This window comes from Eurosta solidaginis, chromosome 4, assembly GCF_040869045.1.
Source record: "Eurosta solidaginis isolate ZX-2024a chromosome 4, ASM4086904v1, whole genome shotgun sequence".
Taxonomy (NCBI): Eukaryota; Metazoa; Arthropoda; class Insecta; order Diptera; family Tephritidae; genus Eurosta; species Eurosta solidaginis.
In genome coordinates, this window is record NC_090322.1 from 192,068,289 (window position 1) to 192,093,520 (window position 25,232).

Here is a 25,232-nt window from a genome sequence, read left to right on the forward strand (position 1 = left end):
AACACTAAAATTTATGAAAATGGGTGTGGCACCACCCCTTTTATGACTAAGCAATTTTCTATGTTTCGGGAGCCATAACTCGAATAAAAATTAACGGGATCGGTTAAAGACCACGGCAACTTAGATATAAAACAAGTTTAAAAGGGTCGTAGACTAGAATAATAAGTATAACTTAGCAAAAAATAGTTTTGAATTAATGATATTTCACTTAACAAGTTTTATTGTAAGAGGAATTGGGGAGACATTTTTCATTTAAACGGGCGGTGCCACGCGTTATGTAGAAAAGTAATTTATCTGAAACGCTGAGTATATAATGTTCGGTTACACCCGAACTTAGACACCTTTACTTGTTTTTTTGATGAAACAGCTGCTATCCATTTTAACAATTTTTTGTAAAAAGCGTAATAATTGGTATTATTTGGATAATGCCTAGTGTGAAAGATCTCAGACTAAATATGCACAGTTTATTAAAATATAAAAGCCCACAGCTGAGTATACAATGCTCGAATCCGCCGAATTTAGAGTCCCTTATCCGTAATTTTTATATTAGTATATTCGAATTTCAAACGTATCTTTCCGGGAGTCAAATATACATGCTTATGTATGTACAGCTGCGGTCAAAATCTAAGTAGTGGACAAAACTTTTTTTTAAATTGTAACAAAAATTTAGAAAAACTGCAGCGAATTTTGCGTTTTCAAAAACTTAGTATAACAAACTGTAAGTAAAACGTTGACATAACTTTTATATAATGATGGTCTTATTTTTGTACATTGGGTGTTAACTAATATTTAAATAAGTATTTAGTTGCATGATCCTTATTCCTTACAATTGCAGCACAGCGACGTGGTGTTGGGACAACAAGTTTTGGGTCCCAGGCATAGCCATACTTCGGATGGTATTCGGTATTAGGTGGCCGTCTTACATATTGACGTGATCTCTTCCCACCATATATGACAATCTTCGACGCGTCCGACCATAAAATGTTGCGCCATTTGGTGGAAGGCCAATTCAAATGTTCTTTGGCAAATCCAAGTCTCTTTTGTACATACGCTTAACTCAACACGCTGGTCATGCTCACGGAAACGCCGACGATCAGTCCCAAGGCATTCAAGAGGTTGATAAGCGGTCATATTAATCGTTCCCGCGATGGCTAGTACCTTTATGGTGCTTTGTTACCGGAACGTACCGGATCTGAATCCCCTTCGTTGGTGTCTTTATCGTTAATACAACAACCACAACATCAGTCCCAACGCTTGAAGACACTTTTAAGGCATTAAAGATGTAGTAGCAGCCGCAAATGGGAACTGCTTTGAGTATTTGAAAGCGTACTTAACTTCTCTTACCAACATTGCTAGCTTTCCTTCACGCTTTTTACCACTTGGTTGGTACTTGATGGCGTTACGTATCATTGTTGGTGAGCAACCAATGATATTTTGCACCTCTACATAAGTTTTGTCCTCAGTAATAAACTTTTTTATGCTCAGGTGTGCAATATCAACTAAATAAACTAACCATTCCTTTTAAAATTCTCAAAAAGATATTTCCGATAATATAAATTTTTTATACACTTTCTCACGCACTAGTTAAGATTTTGACTGTCTAAAAAGCCGTTGCAACGAAAATTTCATACAAATTTAACAAAACCAACACGTCAATCCTTACCAAAGACTACATGTTTTTAAGCCAACTTCTTAGGCCCGGTTTTTCTGCGCAATTTGTCAGGTAAACTACGCTTAAACTTATTTTGTAGTTTTTCAGTCTATTTTAACAGAAGTTTAAGCTGAGCTTAAGCGGCCAATCTGACAGGGTTATACTCCAGTTAACCTATCAGTTATTTGCGTTCGTTGGCAATGACGTCGAATATACCCAACACGCATTTGGACTTAAGTACCACTACATCTCAAGTCGATAACAAGGCAAAAGTTGTTTCGAAACAGGGATAAACTTGAGAATCATAACGTTCTGAGCAAAAAAGGAATTTTTTTATAAAGCAAAAAATGCTATTACTTAAGTTAAAAAAAATATAGTTCCCAACTTGTATTTACGTGTGGTTTTCTCACTGGACTCATATGTAAGATTACAATGCTACAGTATCTTCAAGAAAATAAAATATTGTGACGAATATTAGTGATACTAAGTGATACTCACATCACTAATCTAAAACTAAGTAAATAAAGCCACAACAACAATAAAGCAAGCTGCCACACTTGTATGTACGTAAACAAATTAATCATTATTTCTACACATACTATGTACGTACACTAGACTGGGTTCGCCCCCATACAAAAAAAAAAGTTGTTAATGTCTGCCCCTAAATTTGAAGATTATGTTGAGAGGGTTTCGGAAAAATTTTTTTCAATTTTTTTTTATCCTTCGAAATACAGCCGAAGCGGTTTTTTCGTTGTAACTTGGTTATTTGACGTTCGATTTTTAAAATTGATATGTCATTATTTTGGCCTTAAGAAGCTTCACATTTCCTTTGAATGTCCTTTTAAGCTATGACATCGTTTTCACATGATTAGGTCAGCTAACAAAATTTGACCCCCCCTAATGTATGTTTTTTTCCTTACCAAAGGAAAGTACTTAAAAATTCAAGAAAATGTTGCTTTGAAACCATATTACTAAAATAATAAATAAATAAGTTATAGCACTTTCAATATTTATTGCAACTGTTATTTTACCTGATTCTTATTATACGTAGACCTGAAACTCATGATATTTTTGGAGGAAAAACTGCAGGGTTTGCATTGAAAAGTTAATAAAGATATGCCAAATATCATGAATAGGGGAAGTCAAAGTAAATAAGTGAGTCAAACCTGTTGTTTCGTATTTATAATAATAACAGTATGCGACAAAATCAACTTTTTTCTGGGTATTGGACAAAACCCCCTTTTTCGTAGAGATTGAGGCTTAAGTAAACAAAGTACTATCTCCGTTTTTCGAACTTAGCCTCAAAAAATAGATATCGGTTTACGAAGTTCGAAATTCTACACTTCGAAATTTTATTTTATTTTTTTGTTAGCGCGTTCAGCAAATTGAAAAAGTAAAAATGTGGGCGTGGTCCGCTCTTTTCCCTTATTAGAAGGGCTGGATTCTTTTTTTGAGAAATTTAGTATAACAGCTGTTATACGAGGTCAAAAGTCAGACTCTGACTTCTGAATACAGTCAGACTCTGACTTCTGACTTTTCACCTTTACTCCCGAAAAGCTAGCTGATGAAGAAGTGAAATTCAGAAACATGTCATAATAACCATCGCCGTTTGTAAACTTACAATTTTTCTCTAATATCCATTACAAAAACCATTGTATAAAGCAATATGAGCAAAGCTCGCTAATTAAATACATATGATCATATTGATATAATAGTAACAGCGGAAGTATTAAAAACAAATACTGTAAAAATCCGAACAATTTTTCTCTATTATCAATTACAAAAACCATTGTTATAATTTTATAGCTGATAACTAACTAGTAAGTTCTGGAAATAGAAGCGCCTAGAAATATGTTAACGAGGAAACCGCACAGTATAAAAGCAGCGACAGTGGAGGCACGACAATCAGTTTCATTTAAGCAATCAGTTGCGAAGTATAAGTGTTAATGTCTTTAATAAAGGCCATTTTGCATTATTGAATAGTGGAGTTATTTATTCAACAGTTTAGTGATTCGAACGTTAGTAGAAGGTTGCAAATAAGACGAATTTCAGTAAATTCGTTATGCATATTACTTATTTTTAATTAATAGCGCTTCTTTGCTGCTATCAGCCAGGTGTTTATTTCTCACAATTAGTGGTACCACCTCGGGAAAGATTTTTTTTCAACCCATCTCAACTCGATATCCAAAGTAGGATATAAACTGGAGAAATGTATTGGATATGTATTTGAAAGCTGTGCATTTCACAAAATCTCTCAAAGGTCAGAAAATAATTTGAGAATGACGTTGGAGGTCAACTCGAGAATTGTACATTTTACAAAATGTCTCAAAGGTTGGATATTGAATAATTACAGCATGATGTTGGATATCAGCTCTGGAACTAGATATACATATATTTCTCTAAGGCTGGAGAAATTTTTTTCCATGTTTGTTGGTTAAACAAAAACCAACTATTGCCGTATCTACAAATTATCTTGATAACAAAAAAAAAAACAGTGTTGCCGTACAAAAAGCCTACCCCCAAACGCGGCCTTAAACTGTGACTGAAAAACTGCTCAGTAGTTTAACTGGAGTTTAAATTTGACTAGAGTTTAAGCAAACTTAGTTTAAGCTTAACCTAACCAACTACTGAGAAACCGGGCCTTAGTCTAAGATATTTAACAGTGGATACCGAAACACTGTTGCTATAACAAAAAACTTGGTCCCTTAAATGAAATAAGCCATAAGCAGTATTAAGATTTTCCTCGCAACTGTATCTAATACTTTAATAAATAAAAGCTCACATTTGGTTTTGCATACACAAATATATACATAATTAAGCACAAGTCTATGAACACAAAATTTGTTATTTTGGCTACATTTCAAAATTCGGACAGCGAAGAACAACAATAAAGGCTTAAAATAGATAAATCGAAGTAGAAAGGAATATGAAAAGAAATACAGGTACCCTGCAGTCAAATTAGAAACCAGTTCCAAAATAAAATATTCTAGACCTAGACATTTCGTATCTCGCTCAGTTTGTCAGTTAAACTACGCTTAAACTCAATATATTTTATCTGAAGTTTAAGCCAAGCTTAAGCGGTCAACCTGGCAGGGTTAAACTCTAGTTTACCTATCAATTATTTGGCTTCGCTCGCAATGGCGTCGAATATACCCAACAATCATTTGGGCTTCAGTACCCTTAGAGCTCATGTTGATAACTAGCATACTTGTAAAATCTCAAGAGTCGTTTCGAAACAGTGGCTCAACTTGAGAACCATAGCGTTCTCAGCAAAAAAGATAATTTTTCTAAAGGAAAAAATGCTGTATTTAAGTTCAAAAAGAGATAGTTTCTAACTTGTACACATGTGTGGTTCTCTAATTGCACACAAATGTGAGATTCCAATATATACAGTATTTCTCAAAATCTCTCAAAGGTTGGAAAACAATTTGAGAATTATGATAGATGAATATCATTACGCGTAACAATGACGTCCGCTTGTTAATAAAACACTTTGGCGGTGACAGCGTTATGGTGTGGGCGGCATTTTCATCGAGAGGAAAAGCAAAAATTTGCCTCGCACCCCCTAAAACGAGTTCCAAAGTTTATAAGGTATGGGACGATGCTCTCGTTTGATTTTCAGATGATAAAATCAATGAATCCAGCCTTTTTCAACAGGATACCATAGACATTAATTTTTCTAAGGGGTCTTTGAAATGGCTTGCAGAACACAACATTTCACTCATAAAGTGGCCTGAATGCAGTCCGGATTCGAACCCGGGAGGAAATCTTTGTAGAGCAAAATTTATGGACAAAAAATCCAAGGTCACCTCTATAGGACTATTAGAGTTGAAGTTGGCTATTTAAGAAGCTTGGGAAGATTTAAGCAGTATGCTGCTGCAAAATTTAGCCAAGTCGATGCCCAATCGAATATATGACGCCAATAATAACAAGTAAGGAAGGCTAAGTTCGGGTGTAACCGAACATTACATACTCAGCTGAGAGCTTTGAAGACAAAATAAGGGAATATCACCATGTAGGAAAATGAAACTAGGGTAACCCTGGAATCTGTTTGTATGACATGGGTATCAAATGGAAGGTATTAAAGAGTATTTTAAAAGGGAGTGGGCCATAGTTCTATAGGTGGACGCCTTTTGGAGATATCGCCATAAAGGTGGACTAGAGGTGACTCTAGAATGTGTTTGTACGATATTGGTATTAAATGAAAGGTGGTAATGAGTATTTTAAAAGGGAGTGGGCTTTGGTTCTATAGGTGGACGCATTTTCGAGATATCGCCATAAAGGTGGACCAGGCGTGACTCTAGAACGTGCTTGTACGATATGGGTATCAAATGAAAGGTTTTAGTGAGTATTTTAAAAAGGAGTGGGCCTTAGTTCTATAGGTGGACGCTTTTTCGAGATATTTTTTTAATTTTTATTTAATTTTATCAGTCTACAAATTAAACAATTATACAGACCAAATATACAGACACTTAATTTAAAGATATAATGTACGATATAAATAACATATGCAATCAGCAATTTCAAAATAACATTTAAACCGCATATAAACGTTTGACAATTTCAAATTCAAAACTTAGAAGTAAGCAGAAGTTAAAATGTTGTAAATGAATTCTTATAAGTATCTCAAAAGGACCTCACACGAAGTACTCATAAGGAGCTGTTTGCCCAGTAGGGAGCACACGTGAACTTATGAAATTTACAACAATAGAGCAAATTAATAGTGGACAAAATTTATACAGAATAAATTTGAGAACATATGTACATATAAAAATAATGATCAAATCACAATTTTGCAAACAAGTTTCCAATAACTGGAACTTTCATATTTTAAATAGAGGGTTGAACAGTGTTATCACAATTAAGCGTTCTTTGCTTCGTTTAAAATTACAAATTTAATGTGGTTAAAATATATTTTTTAATACCAAGAAACGAGTCACAGGCGTCGAAATTTTTAAAGTGTTTATTAAAATCATTACATAAACAGCGAAGTGGTTCGTGCATTTCATAATTCTATCTGCATTTAGCTACAAAAATTTAGTAAAAAAGTCTAGATGGCCTAATTGGACCATTAAGCTTGATTTCACCAAGCAAAAATGGACTATTTATCGACCCCCTTATTAGTTTTACAGTAAACAAGACATGAACATGAAATTTAAAAACCAGTTTTGGATCCATTGTAACGCCTAGATCAATAAAGTTAGTGACTTGCTTGATTATATAATCGCCAATAGTATAATCATGGGATTGGAAGGACTTCCTTGTAAAACACATGAACTTAGGAAGGTTTAGTGACATGGCGTTTACCTTACACCAATCAACTAGACTATTCAGATCTGCCTGAAGAAATTCCCTATCCACGGGTAAGCGAATAGGCATTACAAGTTTGACATCATCAGCGTACATCAACAGCTTGCAGCACTTCAAAACACTTGGAAGGTCATTACTGAACAACAGGAACAAAACTGAACTGACTGCCTTGTGGAACACCAGAAGTTACGTTTATGAACCGAGACCAGCAATTATTAAATATAACTGTTTGTTTTCTTTCCTTCAAATAAGAAGAAACCCAAGAGAGGAACAATGGAGGAAATTCTAACCGATCAAGTTTGAATAAAAGTATGGAATGAGAAACTTTATCAAATGCCTTACTAAAATCAATATAAATAACATCAACTTCACAATTAGTCCTAAAACTGTTGGATACAAAGGTTGTAAACTCAAGCAAGTTGGACACCGTAGACTTACCCTTGCAAAAGTCATGTGAAAAGTCAACTAATGAAGAGACTCTAAAAGCAAGTTTTTCTGTGATTATCGATTCAAGTAGCTTAGTAATAGTGTTGAGTTTAGCTATTCCTCTTAATTTATTACACGTGTTCTACTTCCATTTTTTTGCAGTGGTATTATGAATGATTCTTTCCACTTCTTGGGAAATATCCCTTGCTTCAGGGAGGCATTGAACAAACAGGCTAGAGGTCGATATAAGTATCGAGCACAAGATTTCAGCACAACTGACGGACTTTGAGTGTAAGAAATTTTTTAATTTTCCAGATGAGTTAAAACATCAACAGTACATATATATGGGACTGCCTGGAAGTTCAGGGGAGACAATCTGAAAGGATAATTCGATGGCGGGTAATCAAAGGTGTTTGAATAATTAGATTCGAAGAAATCCGCAAACATATTAGCAATTTCGGAGCTATCGTTAGAAATCTCATCATTTAGCTTCATTGTAGATGGAAACCCTTTTATCTTCATTTTCGAATTCACGAAGCTACAAAACGACTTAGGATTGTCAAAAATTTGGCTCTTAATCCTACAGATATAGTTCTTGTAGCAACTTCTATTAACGTGTTATATTTGTAACGTAAACAGCATAGGCAGTCATTGATCCAGATTGCTTGTATCGTTTGAATGAACGCGTCTTTTGATTTTTCAGGCGCTTCAGTTCTTTAGTGCTCCAGGCCGATGATGCAGTTGCAGTGGTTTCGGACATAGGCATGCATTTTTGGAATATTCCGTATAATACATTATTAAAATGAGATATACATTCGTCAATATTCACATCATACTCAGACCAATTTATTTTCGATACTTCGAGTATTAATTAAGGCCAATTAGCCTTTCTAAACAGAAATCGGTGAGGGGTCTTTCGCACTACATTGGAGGTAGGCTCAGATAGATTGTGAGACTCCATAAATATCGCAAGAGCTGGATGATATACATCTTCAGGTAGGGCAAAGGGATCGCATCGTTTTACAAAACAATTTGATGAATCTAATAATTTGGGAAAAATTTAAACAACATGACATCAGGACGGACAAGGCGACAGCTGTTTCGATTATACCTTGTAAATCTCTTCAAAGCCTTTTCTCCTTGTCCGTCCTGATGTCACGTTGTTTAAATTTTTTCCAAATTATTAAATAAATTAAAAATTGCTTCAAATATTTGTTTTCATACATTTAAAGCAATAAGGGCGATCAACTCATAGTATCGTCTGTAAAAATTAAATCCAAGCATTTACCAAAGGGTATAGCGGAAAATATATGGTGAGTGTGCCAAAAACTACTCGATAAACAAACTCTATCCATGCACTTTTCAGGACCGGCTTGCCCTTTGACCTGGAGATATTAAGAAAAATATGCGTATTAGTAACTTTTTTTTCAAAAAATTATATCTCGGAAACTAAAATTGCTAGAGGGTTTAAATCAACGCGAGGCTTTAGGTCATTTAACGAGGCATGTTACGCAATTTTTTTTTTTTAATTTTAGGAATATATTTTTCGTTAAAAATGTTAAAGGACAAAAATATAAAATTATTTTGTTCACGATCCCTGAGAGTTACAATGACGAAAAAACTATATGTTAGTGTTAGCGAACATTAAGGCGCGTTCTTGCTCATAGAAAGTACGCGAGAAAAAAATTGGTGCAACAGTTTGGAAAAAAATAAAATATAATTTACCCGCGATAACTTGCAATTTTATTAAAGTAATTTTTGAAAACATTGGAAAACACTGTGGAGAGTGGAAATATGTATATTCAAGGCGCCACTAGTCTTTTGTAAGTAAAAATTGAGACTTCGGATTTTTGCTTTCGTGCGTAATTTTTTTTTAACAATAATCTAGTCGAAAAGCTGTTTAAAAGGGAACTTATAACAAAGGCCGAAAGAAGCAAAATTACATCTAATACGTCGTTACCGCCCAGAATTTATGGCTTACCCAAAACACATAAGGAAGGATTACCACTTAGACCGATATGTTCGGCAATCGGATCGCCATAGTACGTATTAGGTAAATATATTACGGATATACTCAAAAATTTAACAGCGAACTCCATATATAATATACGAAAAAAGCTAGATTTTAAAGAAAGAGTAAACAATGCCTACATAGGTGATGACGAAAAACTTATATCATTTGACGTTATTTCCCTATTCCCGAGTATACCTATACAATTAGCACTTGACGTTATTTTAGAAAAATGGACGATAATACAAGAACACACAATGATACCAAAGCCATTATTTATGGAAATAGTAAAATTCTGTATTCAGGAAAGTAGATATTTTAAATACAACGACATTATATATGCGCAAATAAAAGGCATGCCAATGGGATCACCTGCTTCGCCAGTGATTGCAGATATAATAATGGAAAAACTTTTGAAAAACACATTGGAAAAATTGGGATGCAAACCAAGATTGCTTACAAAGTATGTCGATGACTTGTTTGCAATAATAAGTGAAAAGGAGGTACAAAACACTTTAAACGCGCTAAACTCTTTCAACAAAAGTATACAATTCACCATAGAACTAGAACAAGACGGAAAATTACCTTATCTGGATTCAATGATAAACAAGTATGGAAATGTACTCAAATTAAAGTGGTACAATAAACCGACGGCATCAGGACGAATCGTCGACTTTTTTTCTAAACACCCAAAGGCGATGATACGAAATGCAGCAATGGGCTGTATTCGAAGGATGTTACAAACGTCAGATGAGATGTACCACAACCAAATAGAAAAAGAAATATTTGTATTACTAAGGAAAAACGATTTCCCCGAAAAAACTATTAAAAGCTTATTAAATAAATCAAAACACCAAAACCAAAAATCCGAAAACCCAGTAATTTTCAAATCAGTTATTTACGTACCTCAAGTCTCTGAACGACTCGCGACGTCAGATTGTTACAATAAAGAAAATATTAAAATAGCACACAAACCTATAAATACCTTGAACAACTTTTTCAACAACACAAAATCTAAAATACCCGAAATGGAAAAAAGTAACGTAGTTTATGAAATTCCATGCAAAGGAGGTAAAAATAATGCGCCTTGCCATAGTGTTTATGTAGGAACAAGCAAACAAAAATTGAAAAGTAGACTTGCCCAACACAAGTCGGATTTAAAACATTGCCATAATGTAATGAATCAAAAAACAGCACTCATGATGCACTGTAAAATGAGAGCACATACACCAAATTTTGAAGAAACAAAGATTCTCCAGCAAGAACAACATTATAGCAAACGTTTCACTCTAGAAATGTTACATATCGTCGACAAAGATAAAAACATTAGGCTCAATTATAAGACAGATATAGCGAACTGCGCGCACAGCTACAAATATTTACTTTCCAACAAGACAGTACACAGCTCCACGTCAGACAGAGCAGACGTGTAAATAAATGCAATGTATGTACATATATTTTGTTCAATTTTATAATTTTTAATATGTACAATTGTCAATGTTTTATTTTATTTTGTTTTGATTTTGTCAATAGTTACGCCCTGAAGACGGTTACCGGAAGAGTAACCGAAATATATTGGTAGTAAAACTTGTGTTTTACTCAATATGACCTGAAGCCAGCTTTAAACAAAATAAGTAATTAATTAAGAGATCGCCAAACAATTATTTTTTTTACTTTAGGAATATATTTTTCATTAAAAATGTTAAAGAACAAAAATAAGCAACTATTTATGTTAATCGCCTTATTATCCGCTCTTGCTCATAGAAAGTGCACGAGGAAAAAATTGGTGCAACACTTGAAAAACTATGTTGAATAAAACACACTTCTCTGAACTAATTAAGTTTTATTAACAATATAATATTTTCATTATTGAAGAATCGTTTAATGTATCGGAATAGGGCCCATCAAAATTAACGACAAAGCATTTGTGGTGCATATTGTGAATTACTTACTTACTTAATTGGCGCTTAACCGTCTAATCGGTTATGGCCGTCCAACAAGACGCGCCAGTCGCTCCTTCGCTCCGCCAACCGGCATATTGTGAATGGCATACAAAAATTGGTCTTTTTTTGACCAGAGTACAATTTTCTTTGGTAATATTATTAATACTTTTCTGGTGGCGTATATATGGTACATACAATTAATATGAGCTGATTACTTTCAATATTGAATAATCTCAATACTCACATTGTTTTATTTCGTGCTTGAACAATATTCAACAGGTGATGTACATTTCGCATTAAAATAAAATAAATGTAAGGCGCGATAACCTCCGAAGAGATCTAAGGCCGAGCTTCTCTTGTAAACAAATGCACGACAGAATGTATACCAGAAAGTATTATTATTATTATATATTTAGGCTTAAAATGAATTTTAACAAGAAAAAGAGCACTAGCTGCTATGGCTATCGGCTCAACTTATAATTAAAGATTAATTGAGGGGATGTGTGGAATAATGGTATAAGTCGAGTTACACCGGTTTTCCATAAATCAACTAAATAAATAAACACGATTACATACACATACCATTAATCTTAGAAAATAATAGTGATATTTAACAAAGATATTAGCTTCATTTATGGAAAAACGGTATAACTCTCTAATAAAATTTTGCAGTAGTGAAGCATCGAAATGGTATGAAAATATATTCAATGTCGTAGACCAGAAAGAACTGAAAAATAAAAGAATTGAAGTGGTTTCAAAAGGGACTAAGCAGACAGAGAACTCCATTGTTAAAAATAGAAAAAGTTTAAAAATGATAAAATTAGTAAAAACAAAAATGCTACAGATAACAAACTGAAATAACAAATAGTTATAAGCACATCTAAATAATAGAATATACTGTATTTAACAATGGTTATTAATGTATCTACTATTTTCTTTAATAAAGTATCTCAATCAAAATATTTGATATTCGATCTATGGAATAACGGTATAACTCAAAAAAAGATATCATCAATTTTCTAATAAAATTATGTATATATAAAATTTGTTACTTTTTCTTATCAAAGAATCATATTATCTAAAATCCTACCAAGTAGGATTATTATAAATTTATTTTTACCTGCATTGTTAAGTTTTTTTCACTTTTCTCAAAAGGTTGATTCTTGAGTTATACCGTTATTACACACATCCCCTCAATTTATTATTATTATAAAAAGCTGTAACTTATAATTAAAATTACAAGTTAAGAAAATTTCAATAATTTCAATTTTATATATACTTATGCATTTACATATATTTCATTTTGTAATTGAGAGTTTGGTTGTTGTAAATATAAAAGGAGATTTTTTTTTTTTAATTTGGAAATAAGATCTTGTATTTTTCAGGAATTTTATAACTACTTCTATATTTTGTATGGAGGGATTATTAAGGAAGTGGGTTGGATTAAGGCATTGGAAAGTCTGGCTTCTAGAATGATGAAAGGATGGGCATTCGAGGATGGTGTGTATTATTGTGAGAGGGGTGTTATTTCTACAGTAAGTACAGGTGTTGGGAAGGTTGTTGTTGAGTATGTATTGATGGGAGATCTTTGTGTGTCCAAGTCGTAGTCTGGTGTATTTTGTGATGTCTAATCGGGATATGGTTTGATGGGTATTTGTGTTTGGGAACTGGGTTACGTTAGTTTTGCTTGTGTTATTTAATTTGTACCATGTGGATGTTCGGTTCCAGATTAATTGTGTAGTCCTTTGATTAAATTTACTTTTTTGGAATTTGTACCGCGTTTTGGTTTAGGTTTCGTATTGTATGTACTGGTGAAGTTGCAGCTAGTTTGGCGACTTCGTCTGCGTATTCGTTACCAGGTATATTTGTGTGTACAGGGATCCAAATTAGAATTATTTTCGGAAATAAGCCTATGAGTATACTTTTAAATATTTGGGGTAGAATTCGTTGTTCTTTATGTTTTGGATGGCTTTTAAAGATGAAAGGGAATCAGAGCAGATGGCGTGTTTTCCTCTATCTTCCTTTGAGTAATTTATGGCTGATAAAATTGGAAGCATTTCAGCTGTGTATACCGTTGTGTATGCTGGGCAGTTTGCTATTATTATTGTGGACGTTTTTGTGGTGACACTTGTTACTATGATTGATATATAACAGAATAAATTCCTATTTTATCGAAGTCTTTTGTGAAATCTAATGAAATGAGGGATGCGTCTTTTTTCTTTGCGAGAGAGTCTGTAATCATGTGCTCTACATATAGTAGAGCATCAGTTATCGACTTTCCACTTTTGAAACCTATTTCGTTGTCATGAATGAGTTTGTTAATGCTAACGAACCACCATAACCTGTTGGCAATGATCTTGTCCATCAATTTAGCTATACAAAAAATAAAATGTTGATGAACATGTTGAAAGTTGGGAATTGAAGGGGGAGGAAGAGGATATTAAGAAGGGAGATTTAGTGTATGTGTTTTTTCTTAGTTGTTTTTTAATATTGTTGTTTTGATTGTCTCTCTCTTTACTGTTGAGTGCACGTTTTAGTTGCGCTTTAAGTCGTTTAGAAGCTTTTGTTGGAAGAATCTTAGTTGTTTTGATTTTATTTAAGGATGTTGGAAAATCTGGTTGGTCGTCGGATTCGTAATCGGATTCGCTTGTTAGTTCCGGTAGGTCGGAGTAATCTACCTGGTTACGTCTTGTAGTAATTTGTTGCGGAAGTTGTTGTTTTGTTGATGTAGTGTTTTGTAGGTGGCTTGAAGATTTGACTTCCTTTTTTCGTATTTGATATAGAATTACGGCATTTATTTAATTTTTCGAAATTTTCGATATCGAAAAAGTGGACGTGGTCATAATCGGATTTCACCCATTTTTTTCGCCCTTCTTTTAAACGTGGGCGGTGCCCCGCCCATTGTCCAAAATTTTACTAATTTTCTATTCTGCGTCATAAGGTCAACCCACCTACCAAGTTTCATCGCTTTATCCGTCTTTGGTAACGAATTATCGCACATTTTTGGTTTTTTGAAATTTTTGACATCGAAAAAGTGGGACTGCGCCATACTCTCCTACTCCGGGAAGGTATCGAAACCAATCCGGGTCCTTCGCCGGACCCCGGTCCTGAAATGGTTTTGCTGCGTTTGCCGGAAAATAATCTTTTTAGGACAGTCATACTCTTGTCAGTGTGTCACGCGCAAGGGATGGTTGCATCGGACAGGTTGCTTTGGCCTAGATCCCAAAACCCGACGTCCTCGCAACTTTTATAAATCTTTTGTTTTTCCTTGCTGTTCACGCCCAAGGGCGTCCCGTAGTCTACGCCTCAGCAGCTCCTGCCTTGGACGGTGCTTTCGGAGAGGTTTTGGCCTCCCCGAAGGGCTTCATTGCGCCATGTTGCCAGGCCGCAAACCCAATTACACCGGTTACCCCAATGCTTATCCAGGGACGTCCAGTCCCAGGACCACAACAGCAATTGCGTCCTGGCCGTCCACGACTCAGGCGTAGCCACCCGTCACTGACCCCTAGAGTGACGACGTCTCTCCCGCTGCAGTGCAGAATTCTGCAGTTAAACTGTAATGGATTAACTGGGAAGATCACGGAGATAGTCGTTTTCATGAAGCGGCATAACATCCACATCGCTGCGATTCAAGAGACTAAGCTCACAGCAATATCTGCTCTGCAGACCTGTACACAGAAAAAAAACGCGAAAGCGGAAATGGAGGCGCTCTCACGTTTATCATACACCACTCAGTGCAATAAAATATATTTAATCCCGACATCGACCACAGGGCTGTGTCTTAGAACGTCAGGGCTTATCTCCCGTTCAGGCGAGGAAACCTAGAAATTATCAACATCTCAGATCAAGCAGAAGAAACGACGTTCTGCACAATAAACGGAGACGTCCCCACTTGTATGGTAGGAAGCTGTCACAGTTCGCCAGATATACATATCACTCGTGAGCACAGGACTCGTAAACTGCGTCAACTGGCAGCCGATGGTAACATTGGCATCCGACAACCTGCTTATATTTATTTCGCTTGAGCGAACCGCCGACTTCATCGTCACCCAAAAGCGCACTGTGCAAGTACTGTCGGATGCGAAAAAATGCGCCAGCGATTTTTGCCGACAATACATATTGCATTCTATGATTGACAAAGTTAGACGGCGGGCCAACAGACGCGCACATAAACATAAATTCAGCGCGTCCCCTATTTCCATCCCCGCCAAAGAGGTTGAGAATGCCATCTAAAGCAGTGGTCCCAGACGGCATAGCCATGCCGATGTGTAAAAGCCTAGGTAAAGCTGCAGACATTGGTGCTTTATAGGTAACCGTATCGGTAACCGTATAACAGCTGATTCGACCAACTTTATGGGAATCAATGCAATCGATTATTGGTGCCACTAAGGTCGTAACCGTATAGTAGCCAACCAATTGGTCTTTGGTTTAAGCTGCAGACATTGGTGCTTTATCGGTTACCGTATCGGTAACCTTATAACAGCTGATTTGACCAACCTTATGGGAATCAATGCAATCGATTATTGCTGCCGCTAAGGTCGTAACCGTATCGTAGCCAACCAATTGGTTTTTGGTTTACCGTCGTAACGATAAACAGCTGATTACGTTAGGGATACGACTACATCGATACGACATTCGGCACCAATGACTCCCGCTTTACCGTCGTAACGATAAACAGCTGATTACGTTAGGGATACTACTACAGCGATACGACATACGGCACCAATGACTCCCGCTTAAAGAGGGTTTCAAATATTTAGCACATGCAACCTGTCCCTTTCCACCATTGTCATCCCGAAAAATTGCGTGGAATCACGTCCTTTCCAACCTCCTACATTTTGCAGCCCTACTTATTATGTGTTAAATATACATAAAGCCTGGGAAGCCAGCTAACATAGGATATTCTTATCGCCCGATATCTCTCCTATCGCCAGTAGCCAAGACGCTTGAATCCATTTACTGGTGGTGGACCGCAAATTATCGGGGTGGTTGGCAGGCATCGGTGCAATTCAGGAACGCAAAGAAGGGGTGCCACAGGGTGGTGTCCCCACTTTTGTTTAACTTCTACATATCAAAGCTACCTTCGCCACTAGAAGGAGTCACTATCGTTTCCTACGCCGATGACTGCATAATAATGGTCACATGCCCAGGCCCACAGATCGATGAGCTTTGCAACAAAATAATCGGCTACCTCCCTTTCTCTCCCGTTTTCTCGCCTCGCGGAACCTGACATTATCACCGACTAAATCATCGGCGACCTTATTTACAATATGGGCGTCCCAAATGTCGACCATTTTGAACATCCACTCAATGGCTATACGCTACCGACTGTCTTAAACCCCAAAATCTTGGGTGTGACGTTTGATAAGGATCTACATTTTGGTGCGCACGCAACCGCAATTGTTCCGAGAATTCAGAGCCGTAATAAAATCCTCAAATCCCTTGCTGGCAGTACCTGGGGAAAAGATAAAGAAACGCTCATGACCACATACAAAGCAATTAGCCAGCCGATTACGTGCTACGCGTCCCCGATATGGTGGCCAAGCCTAAGGCTACTCACTGGAAGAAACTACATGCATGCCAAAATACCGCCCTCAGAACCGCCACGAATTGTCTTCTTATATCCCCAGAACACCATCTACATAATGAGGCGAGAATATTCCTCATTTGGGAGAGAAAGGAAATGCTAACCAAACAGTTTCTGTTAAATACCCAGAAAACTTGGGCATCCCAACAGACATCTAATTGATGAGCATACACCGCCCAGGGGCTTAAGGAGTCATCTCCGTAAGCATTATGAGGAAATACGGTACCTGAGAACACAAGCTAAAAAACAAGCAGGTCCGGTCCTCAGTAAACTCCACAAACAGGCTTCGGGCCTCTATGCCAGGAATTGCCCGGTGAATCCTGTACTCAAAGAACAATACCCTAAACTAGCAGAAGAAAAACGCACTCTCCCTAGGGAAACGCGAGTCACTAGTTCAACTTCGATATGGATACTGTAACAGGTTAAACTCTTACCTATCCAGAATGAACCCCGACATACAAAACATATGTCCTGCTTGCAATGTGTCCCCACCTGATTATATCAAACGAGAGAATAATATTATGAATTTTAAACGGCTATGTATATAGATCTTTTTATTACTTTTTACTTTTTATTACTTAATATATATATATATCATACACGTGTGTGAATTGAAAATGAATTTGTGATATTTAAAATTTATTGTGAAATCAAAAAATATGTAAACATATTAATAATAAATATCAACAATCTATCTATCTATCTATCTATATCTATCATATGACACCAACCATTTCTTCAACTGTATTGTGGAACCAACGCCTCTAATAACACCCTCTCGTTATGGTCCACCCCTGTTGAAACTGCAAGTTTCCTTGAACTCCCGTTAGAGGATATTGATGACAATTTGTGATTGGTCGCACCTATTGGATGGGGCGGAGCACTGCTACAACAACAACATGAGAAATGAAACAAGTGGTTTTCGCGAATGACATTAAAAACCTTTCTTTACATTTGGAAAAATTTGTCGTTACAACACATATGAATCAAATTATTAATTTAGGGCCGTTACAAGAAAATAATTCCCAATTTTTTCCCATTTAAAAAGTATTTTTTTGACTTGCGCTTATCAAATCCCAACCCTGGTTTCGGAGGGACCCGTGGTCATTTCCGGTTTTTCGTTAATATCTTTTGATCTTGAAGCCGCCTTGGGATTATTGTTGTCGAGGTCAATACGCGTCTTTTGACACCTCTCTCGATATTTTTGAACGCGTATTAGCACTCGACCACTGTTCTAGACTATTACCAAAATACATTCTCTAATTTAAAGGCTGCTTTAAAAGTATGATAGGTTAATTTCTTGGTGGCCACCGTGATGTGATGGTAGCGTGCTCCGCCTACCACACCGTATGCCTTGAGTTCACACCCAGGGCAAAGCTACATCAAAATTTTAGAAATAAGGTTTTTCAATTAGAAGAAAATTTTTTTAAGCGGGGTGGCCCCTCGGCAGTGTTTGCAAGCGCCATCAAAAGCTCTCAGTGAAAACTCATCTGCCTTGCAGATGCCGTGCGGAGTCGGCATAAAAACGTGTAGGTCCCGTCCGGCCAATTTGTAGGGAAAATCAAGAGGAGCACGACGCAAATTGGAAGAGAAACTCGGCCTTAGGTCTCTTCGGAGGTTATCGCGCCTTACATTTATTTTTTATTTTAGGTTAATTTCTCGACTTGTCAACCAATGCATGCAATAATATCAGCGGAGGTAAAACGTCGTGTTTGTAAGTTAACTTAAGGATTGGTGGTTACTTTTTTTTGGACAACAACCGAAAGACTCGACGTGAGCAGCAAATAATTTTGAGATAATCAGATAAGGTTTCATTAGAATCAGCAGAGCTAAAATACGCGAAAATAGAATTTTTTTTAGAATTCTTTATACATGTATGTATTATATATATTATAGCACAATCCAAAATCCATTTGTAAAGCGAACAAAGTTCAGTCCCAAATTCGTCAGGTACAGAGCAGAATCAACACCACAAAACAAAATTTTCTATAAAGCAATGTGCTCGATGTGAAAATGTATTCCCAGCCAGCATTTTTTGAAAATATTGATCAAAAAATATTTAAATATCATACCTCAAGATGATTAAAAACGTTCAAATTTAAAAGCATTTTCTGTTCGAAAATTAACGTATCGTCGGGAGAAAAATGTACCATAAATGTGATTATTCTTGAATAATCATTTATGATTCCTATTTCGAAACGCTTTTTATTCGTATTTGATATCATTATATAATTGAGCTTTAATAGTTTTAGAGTAATATTTGACTGCTTTTCACAGTCATTTTCTGATCATATTCGCGAATATATTTCAATCGTTATGGTTGAGATTTTTGAATCATTTTTGAATGCCATTATAATGCATTTACTCTTCATACATATCTCATTCAAAATAGGATACTACATAATAATCTTATTTCATCAGGGGAAGAAAGCATGCGAAAGTGAGCTATTCGAACCACAGCTAACTCGCAAACAAACTTGACCGATATACACCTGCGACTACAACATCCAACATCAGCATTATCGTCCGCATCTTAAAATACGGATACGATACGGTATGTTGAAGCCGTATCCAGGTATGTCAAGATAGTTTCACTTACCTGGGGTTCAAATAGCTCACAACCTTTGTATTGTCCAATCATTATGTATTTCCTGAAGGGGAGAAATGGTTGGGAAAATCTTCGTTCACGAGCAGCATTACATTATTTTTGTCTTGAAGAATATCTTTTGCATAAATAATACAATTTTTATATATGTATTTTTTCTTAGCTTCATGATTGAAAAAATATGTGTGTGTGAAAAAAATAAAATTTTTAATGAAAAGTAAAATTTCAACAAGTATAAAAGTCTTTATTCAGTCAACAAATATATTCATAAAATATTCAGGAAGCTGAATGAAAAAGGATTATAAATTTTTGATCACCTAAAGTTAACACATTTAATTCAAATATGATTCCAAAATGTGATTGAAAAACTATATTCAGTTTTTGTTCATCGAAAGGTAAGCATAATTGATTATTCTTCTTGTTGATTATGAAATATTAAAATTTAGTCATCAAAGGACTTCAAAAATGATTCCAAAAAGTGATCGAAAAATGATTTTCGATTTTTGATCATCAAGCGTATTCATATTTGATTATTTCTTTTGTTCAACTGTATGATAGCTCATTATTTAGTCAGAAAGAGTAATCAAATTGTATTGATATGTAGGGAAATTCAAAATTTAATCATCTAAATGCTGAGTGGGTTATGGGTAAGGTACATTCATACATAAATATCGTTAGCTTAATGTGAAAATGTGCTAAGTCACTTTTTTTGTAAAATTGTATTTTAATACAGTTTTAAAACTGAATTCAAAATACATCGATCACAAAAAAAAAATATTTAAATTTTTCATTTTTACATGCTGTGGGCAATGATGTGTAAATGTGCTAAGTCGTCAGCTGTTAAAAAATGTGCTAAGTCAACCTGTCAATAATATCAATCTGAATTACTGGTAATTTCTTTGTGCGCGCATTTTATTTATTTGTTTCATTCATTCAGTCTAAAAGTTTGTTTGTTGTTGTATTAACTATAAAGACACTTACCGAAGGCTTTGGGGAGTGTTACCGATGTTGATGACCCTTTGCCGGATATAGATCCGGCACGTTCCGGTAACAAAGCACTATTAAGGAACTACTAGCTCGACCATCTCGGGAACGATTTACATGACCACATTAAACCTTCTAGGCCGTCCCGCCCTCCCCAGCCCCTAGTTCCATGAGGAACTTGGGGTCGCCATAGCCTCGGCTGTCAATGAAACAGGATTCGCCACGGTTAGGTGATCGAGTTGCGAACACAACCCCTTGAAATTTGATTTACCAAATTGAAACATGCCTTTGGTGTATGATAGATGCTTTGCGCTGACTATAATCTACTTCAACTGTTGTTGTTGTTGTTGTAGCGACAAGGTTGCTCCCCGAAGGCTTTGGGGAGTTTTATCGATGTGATGGTCCCCCGCCGGACACAGATCCGGTACGCTCCGGTAACACAGCATCATTAAAGTGCTAGCCCGACCATCATGGGAACGATTTATGTGGCCACGTCAAACCTTCAGGCCATCACTCCCTCCCCACCCCAGGTTCCCTGAGGAGCTTGGGGTCGCCAGAGCCTCGTCTGTTAGTGAAACAGGATTCGCCGCGGATAGGTGAGGTTGACAATTGGGTTTGGAGAAGCTATATATTGCGCTGGCAACCTGAAGGGTTGCGCTACACAGCCCCTTGAATCTGGTATTTTAGTCGCCTCTTACGACAGGCATACCTACCGCGGGTATATTCTGACCCCCTAACCCGCTGGGCTAACTACTTCAACTCTTACATGTCGATAACTACATGCTTTCTTACAGACTAGTTAAAAATAGAAAACAATTCAAACTTAAACTAATATAAGCTGTTATTAAAATTAATAAGACTACTGAATCGATTTGCTAGATGTATAGTCCTAGTTATAGGTTCATTCATAGCATAATTCGTTTTATGAGTTATTTCGATAAATAATCTATTATGCCGAAGATCACGCAGTGGAATATATGGAAAGAACAAAGTAGATAAATCAGAGCAATTCGTGCTGAAGTTGATTACATTATATGCAAGCATGAGTGAGATAAAAGTTCTTCTGTCATGCAAAGCCTGAAGTAATTTGTGCCTGCTGGTATATGATGGGAGGCCCTATGGCCAGTGAAGCGTACGTAAAGCAATTTTCTTAATTTTATAGGAATTAGATTCATAGAAAGGATTCCATATTATTGAGCAATATTCAAGACCACTTCTGACCAAGGATATATAAAATGCCTTCAACGTCATAGGGTCCTTAAAGTCATTGGTGTTACGTCTACTGAACCCAACCACAACAAATCTTGACACAATGAAGTCAATGTGACTAGGAGTCAAAAATTACACCCAAGTCTTTACTCTCTTGATAACGATTAAGAGATTTACTTTATAAAGTATGTGGCAGTTGTCTTTATGGAATAAGACACAACACAGCATTTGTTTGAATTTAAAAATAAGTTATTGTCTGCGCACCATCCAGCTAAAGAGTCCAGATCAGAACCGAAATAAAATAAATAAATAGATGCAAGGTGCGATTACCTCCGAAGAGATTTTAGGGAGAGCTCCTCTTCCAATTTAACTTATGCTCCTTTTTTTTAATTTTTCCTAAAATTGGCGGGACGGGACCTACTTCTTTTATACCGACTCCGAACGGCATCTGCGAGGCAGATGAGTTTTCACTGAGAGCTTTTCATGGCAGAAATACCCTCGGAGTGCTTGCCAAACACTTCCGAGGGCTGACCCCGCTTAGAAAAAATGTCTTCTAATTGAAAAACCTTATTTCTAAAATTTTGATGTTGTTGAACCCAGGACATTCGGTGTGGTAGGCGGAGCACGTTACCACCACACCACGGTGGCCGCCAATAGTTTGACAAATAAGTAGTATTTTTTGTGAAATATATAGTTTTAGTGTTATATTTCCATCATTAAAGGGGAGGAGTGATGGGGAAACATATTGAGTAAAAAGTGCTAAGTCAGGAGAGAAAATTTGTTTTGAGTGAGGAAATTGTGCTAAGTCATAAAATAGCTGCTGGGTTAGCATACATGATTTTTATTTATCTTTTTTAAAGCTTCTACACTCAAAATTATTGCAACTAAGGTATCCTCATTCAGTTTTGAGAAAAAAGGTTATTTCAAAAATTATTCAGTTTTTTTAATCTCCTTTAAAATTCGTAAAAACTTAGCACATTTTCACATTAAGCTAACGATATGTACTATCTACACAGAAATAAGCAAATAATCAAGTCTGATTTGAAGTCGTCAACTCAGCACGTCAGTGCAAATCAAATCACATTCTTATAAATTTAAAATTGGATAGACACAACAATAGCAATGAACTGCTAGGTAATTTGTTGACTAATTCTAGTGCTAAAGGTTGGTCCAATCGTAAAAGCAACTTAAGCGATGCATATGAAAGTGAAACTGACAATATGTAATCGTTATAAATTTCAATAAAACTAATAGGTGACAACGAAAATCATAAAAAATGGCATGAGCCTTCAGCGCTTTTTCCTTCTTCGTCGACTTTCTTGTCCCTACCCCTCGTTTCTAACGTTGACTTCGACGTTGATGACGATTTCGCTGCTTACTGTCACTGTGTCGCATAAGTGAGCAGCGACGACGAAGTAGGCTTTTCTCATACCCAAAATAATTCTTACCCATTAGTGGTTGTTATTGTTGTTTATGCCTATTTTTGTGGTCTCATACACTTACCTACAAAGCGTAATTCGCTTTTTGGTTCAATTATCAATTCCTTCGGCTTCTCCATTGTCGAAGCTGCTGGTGGCGTTATAGTTGTTGTTGCTGCCGTTTTGATGCTTTATATATAGTTTATCTGATTTGCACTATATACTTCCACTCGTAACGAATGATGGAATTTCCGAAAATTGTATTGCAACTTCACGGGCCAACTAATGAGGCCCCTGCCAAGACGTATTCTGCCGCTGCTGCCTTCTTGTTCTGCTACCTTCCAGAGGTTCAGCTACTTCCACTTGCGTTTTCAAGTTCGGCGTCTTTTCCACAGTTTTTCCACGACTTTTATTAATCCAATTATAATCAGTTTACAGTTTTGATGTTATATAGTTTATTTATCAATCTTTGATATAATTACCACGATTTTTACACTATTTTTCACAGTTTTATTTTACGTTTGTCTGCACATTCGACTTGCTCATCAATTTGTTGGCAAGTAAAAAATTTGCAACGCATGCGTCATTTTGAATTATTCGCCGTATTCTTGGCAGCTATTCGCCGTTTCTATTCAGGGTTTGTTCGTTTTGAAAGCACGCAAAGTTGCATTGGCTTTTAGAAAATTGCACTGGGAAACCCTTCAAAAACGCGAGTCCTCTAGAAATAATGAAAGGAATATGCCTTTGGGAGTATAGGACTGCCCCAAATCGAATCTGTATTCATACAAAAAATGTGCTCCAATTAACATTGCGATGTCCTAGGAGAGGAGTAGGTGATCCCACTCTCGCTTTGTTTGTGAGTATACATAGGTACATACGTGAGAGTACTTTCCAAAGTACTTTCACTGTAGTACTCCATGGAGCACCCACAGAGGATCATATGCCAAAGTACTAAAGAGGAATTGTGTCGGAAAGAATTTTCGAATTTAAAATGTGTAATCCATCAGAAATGAAGGTACTGACACTCGTCGTTAGTAATAATTGTGTGCCAGCCCTAATAGTCACTGGATGGATTGCAGCCAACGCCATCTAACAGTCAGATCGGTTGCACGAGCTGAAGGTGTAAGCTGCGCTGCAGCGCTGTCTTTTAGGCAAGAATCTAGCGATCAGCCAATCAAGTGCTCGCTTTGATTCTTGCTTAGCGACGCAGCCCTCTGTAGGAAAACATCGGTAACTTATTATAAGAAAGATGTTTAAAAAAAAAAAAGTGAAAATATGGCAATGATGTAGACGCGAAAAAAAAGAAAGAAGATTGATTGAGAATAGAGCACTGAATGCGAACGGATATACATAAAAAAAACCAACCTTGGTATTATTATTACAACTAAACCGGAATTATAAATGAAAGTAAATGAAGAGGGGCAATACAACTTCTATATTTTATACTACGAATATTCTTATGTTATTTAGCATTTGCGTGAATAAAGAAACTAATATAATATGTATATATAAAACCAGTGCGCTGTTGCATTTTATCAGAGTTGCCAAAGTAAAATTTTATTATTAGTTATATGCATGCAATATTTTACTTTTGGCAACTCTGACCGATCGTCATCGTGTCGTGATCACTGTCGTTAAAAAACGAACAATGATCGGCTGATGGTGGTCCGCAAACGCATTGCAAAGAAGTATTGTTAGGCAAGGTGCACACGAGGCTACGCGTATTAGACGCTGCAAGCGAAATTTGTACGCTTTGATGCCGAACATATGTATTTGAATGGAGAGCTGCATACGAGGCGTCAGCTGCATGAAAGCGACAAAGCATGAAATTTTCGTGTAGCTAGGCGTACAGCAATGTTGGTCGCTAGGCGTAAATACGCCTAGAAAAGAGCAAGAAGAAGATGTTTGTTTACAATTTTTCGTTTGCAAACTTGTGTGCTGTGCTTCTGTTGCTATAAATATTAGTGTTGGGAACTATCGAATGAATTCAACTATCGACAGTTAGTTACTGAATGATTTTAACTATCGAACGAATATTTTCATTCATTCATTCATTCATTTAATTTGTTCTTTAGCTTGCCAGAAGCC

The 25,232-nt window shown here is 36.2% G+C and overlaps 1 protein-coding gene across 1 annotated transcript in view; it reads right to left on the bottom strand.

The window, feature by feature from the left end:
- Vap33 (VAMP-associated protein 33kDa) overlaps nucleotides 1–23,726 on the bottom strand; it is a 46,362-nt gene extending 22,636 nt beyond the window's left edge. Inside the window, exon 1 of the mRNA XM_067784372.1 lies at nucleotides 23,230–23,726. Within this exon, the coding sequence (XP_067640473.1) occupies nucleotides 23,230–23,284 (55 nt within the window). The 5' untranslated portion in view covers nucleotides 23,285–23,726. The remainder of the gene's footprint in view (nucleotides 1–23,229) is intronic.
- Between the last annotated feature and the right edge of the window lie 1,506 nt (nucleotides 23,727–25,232).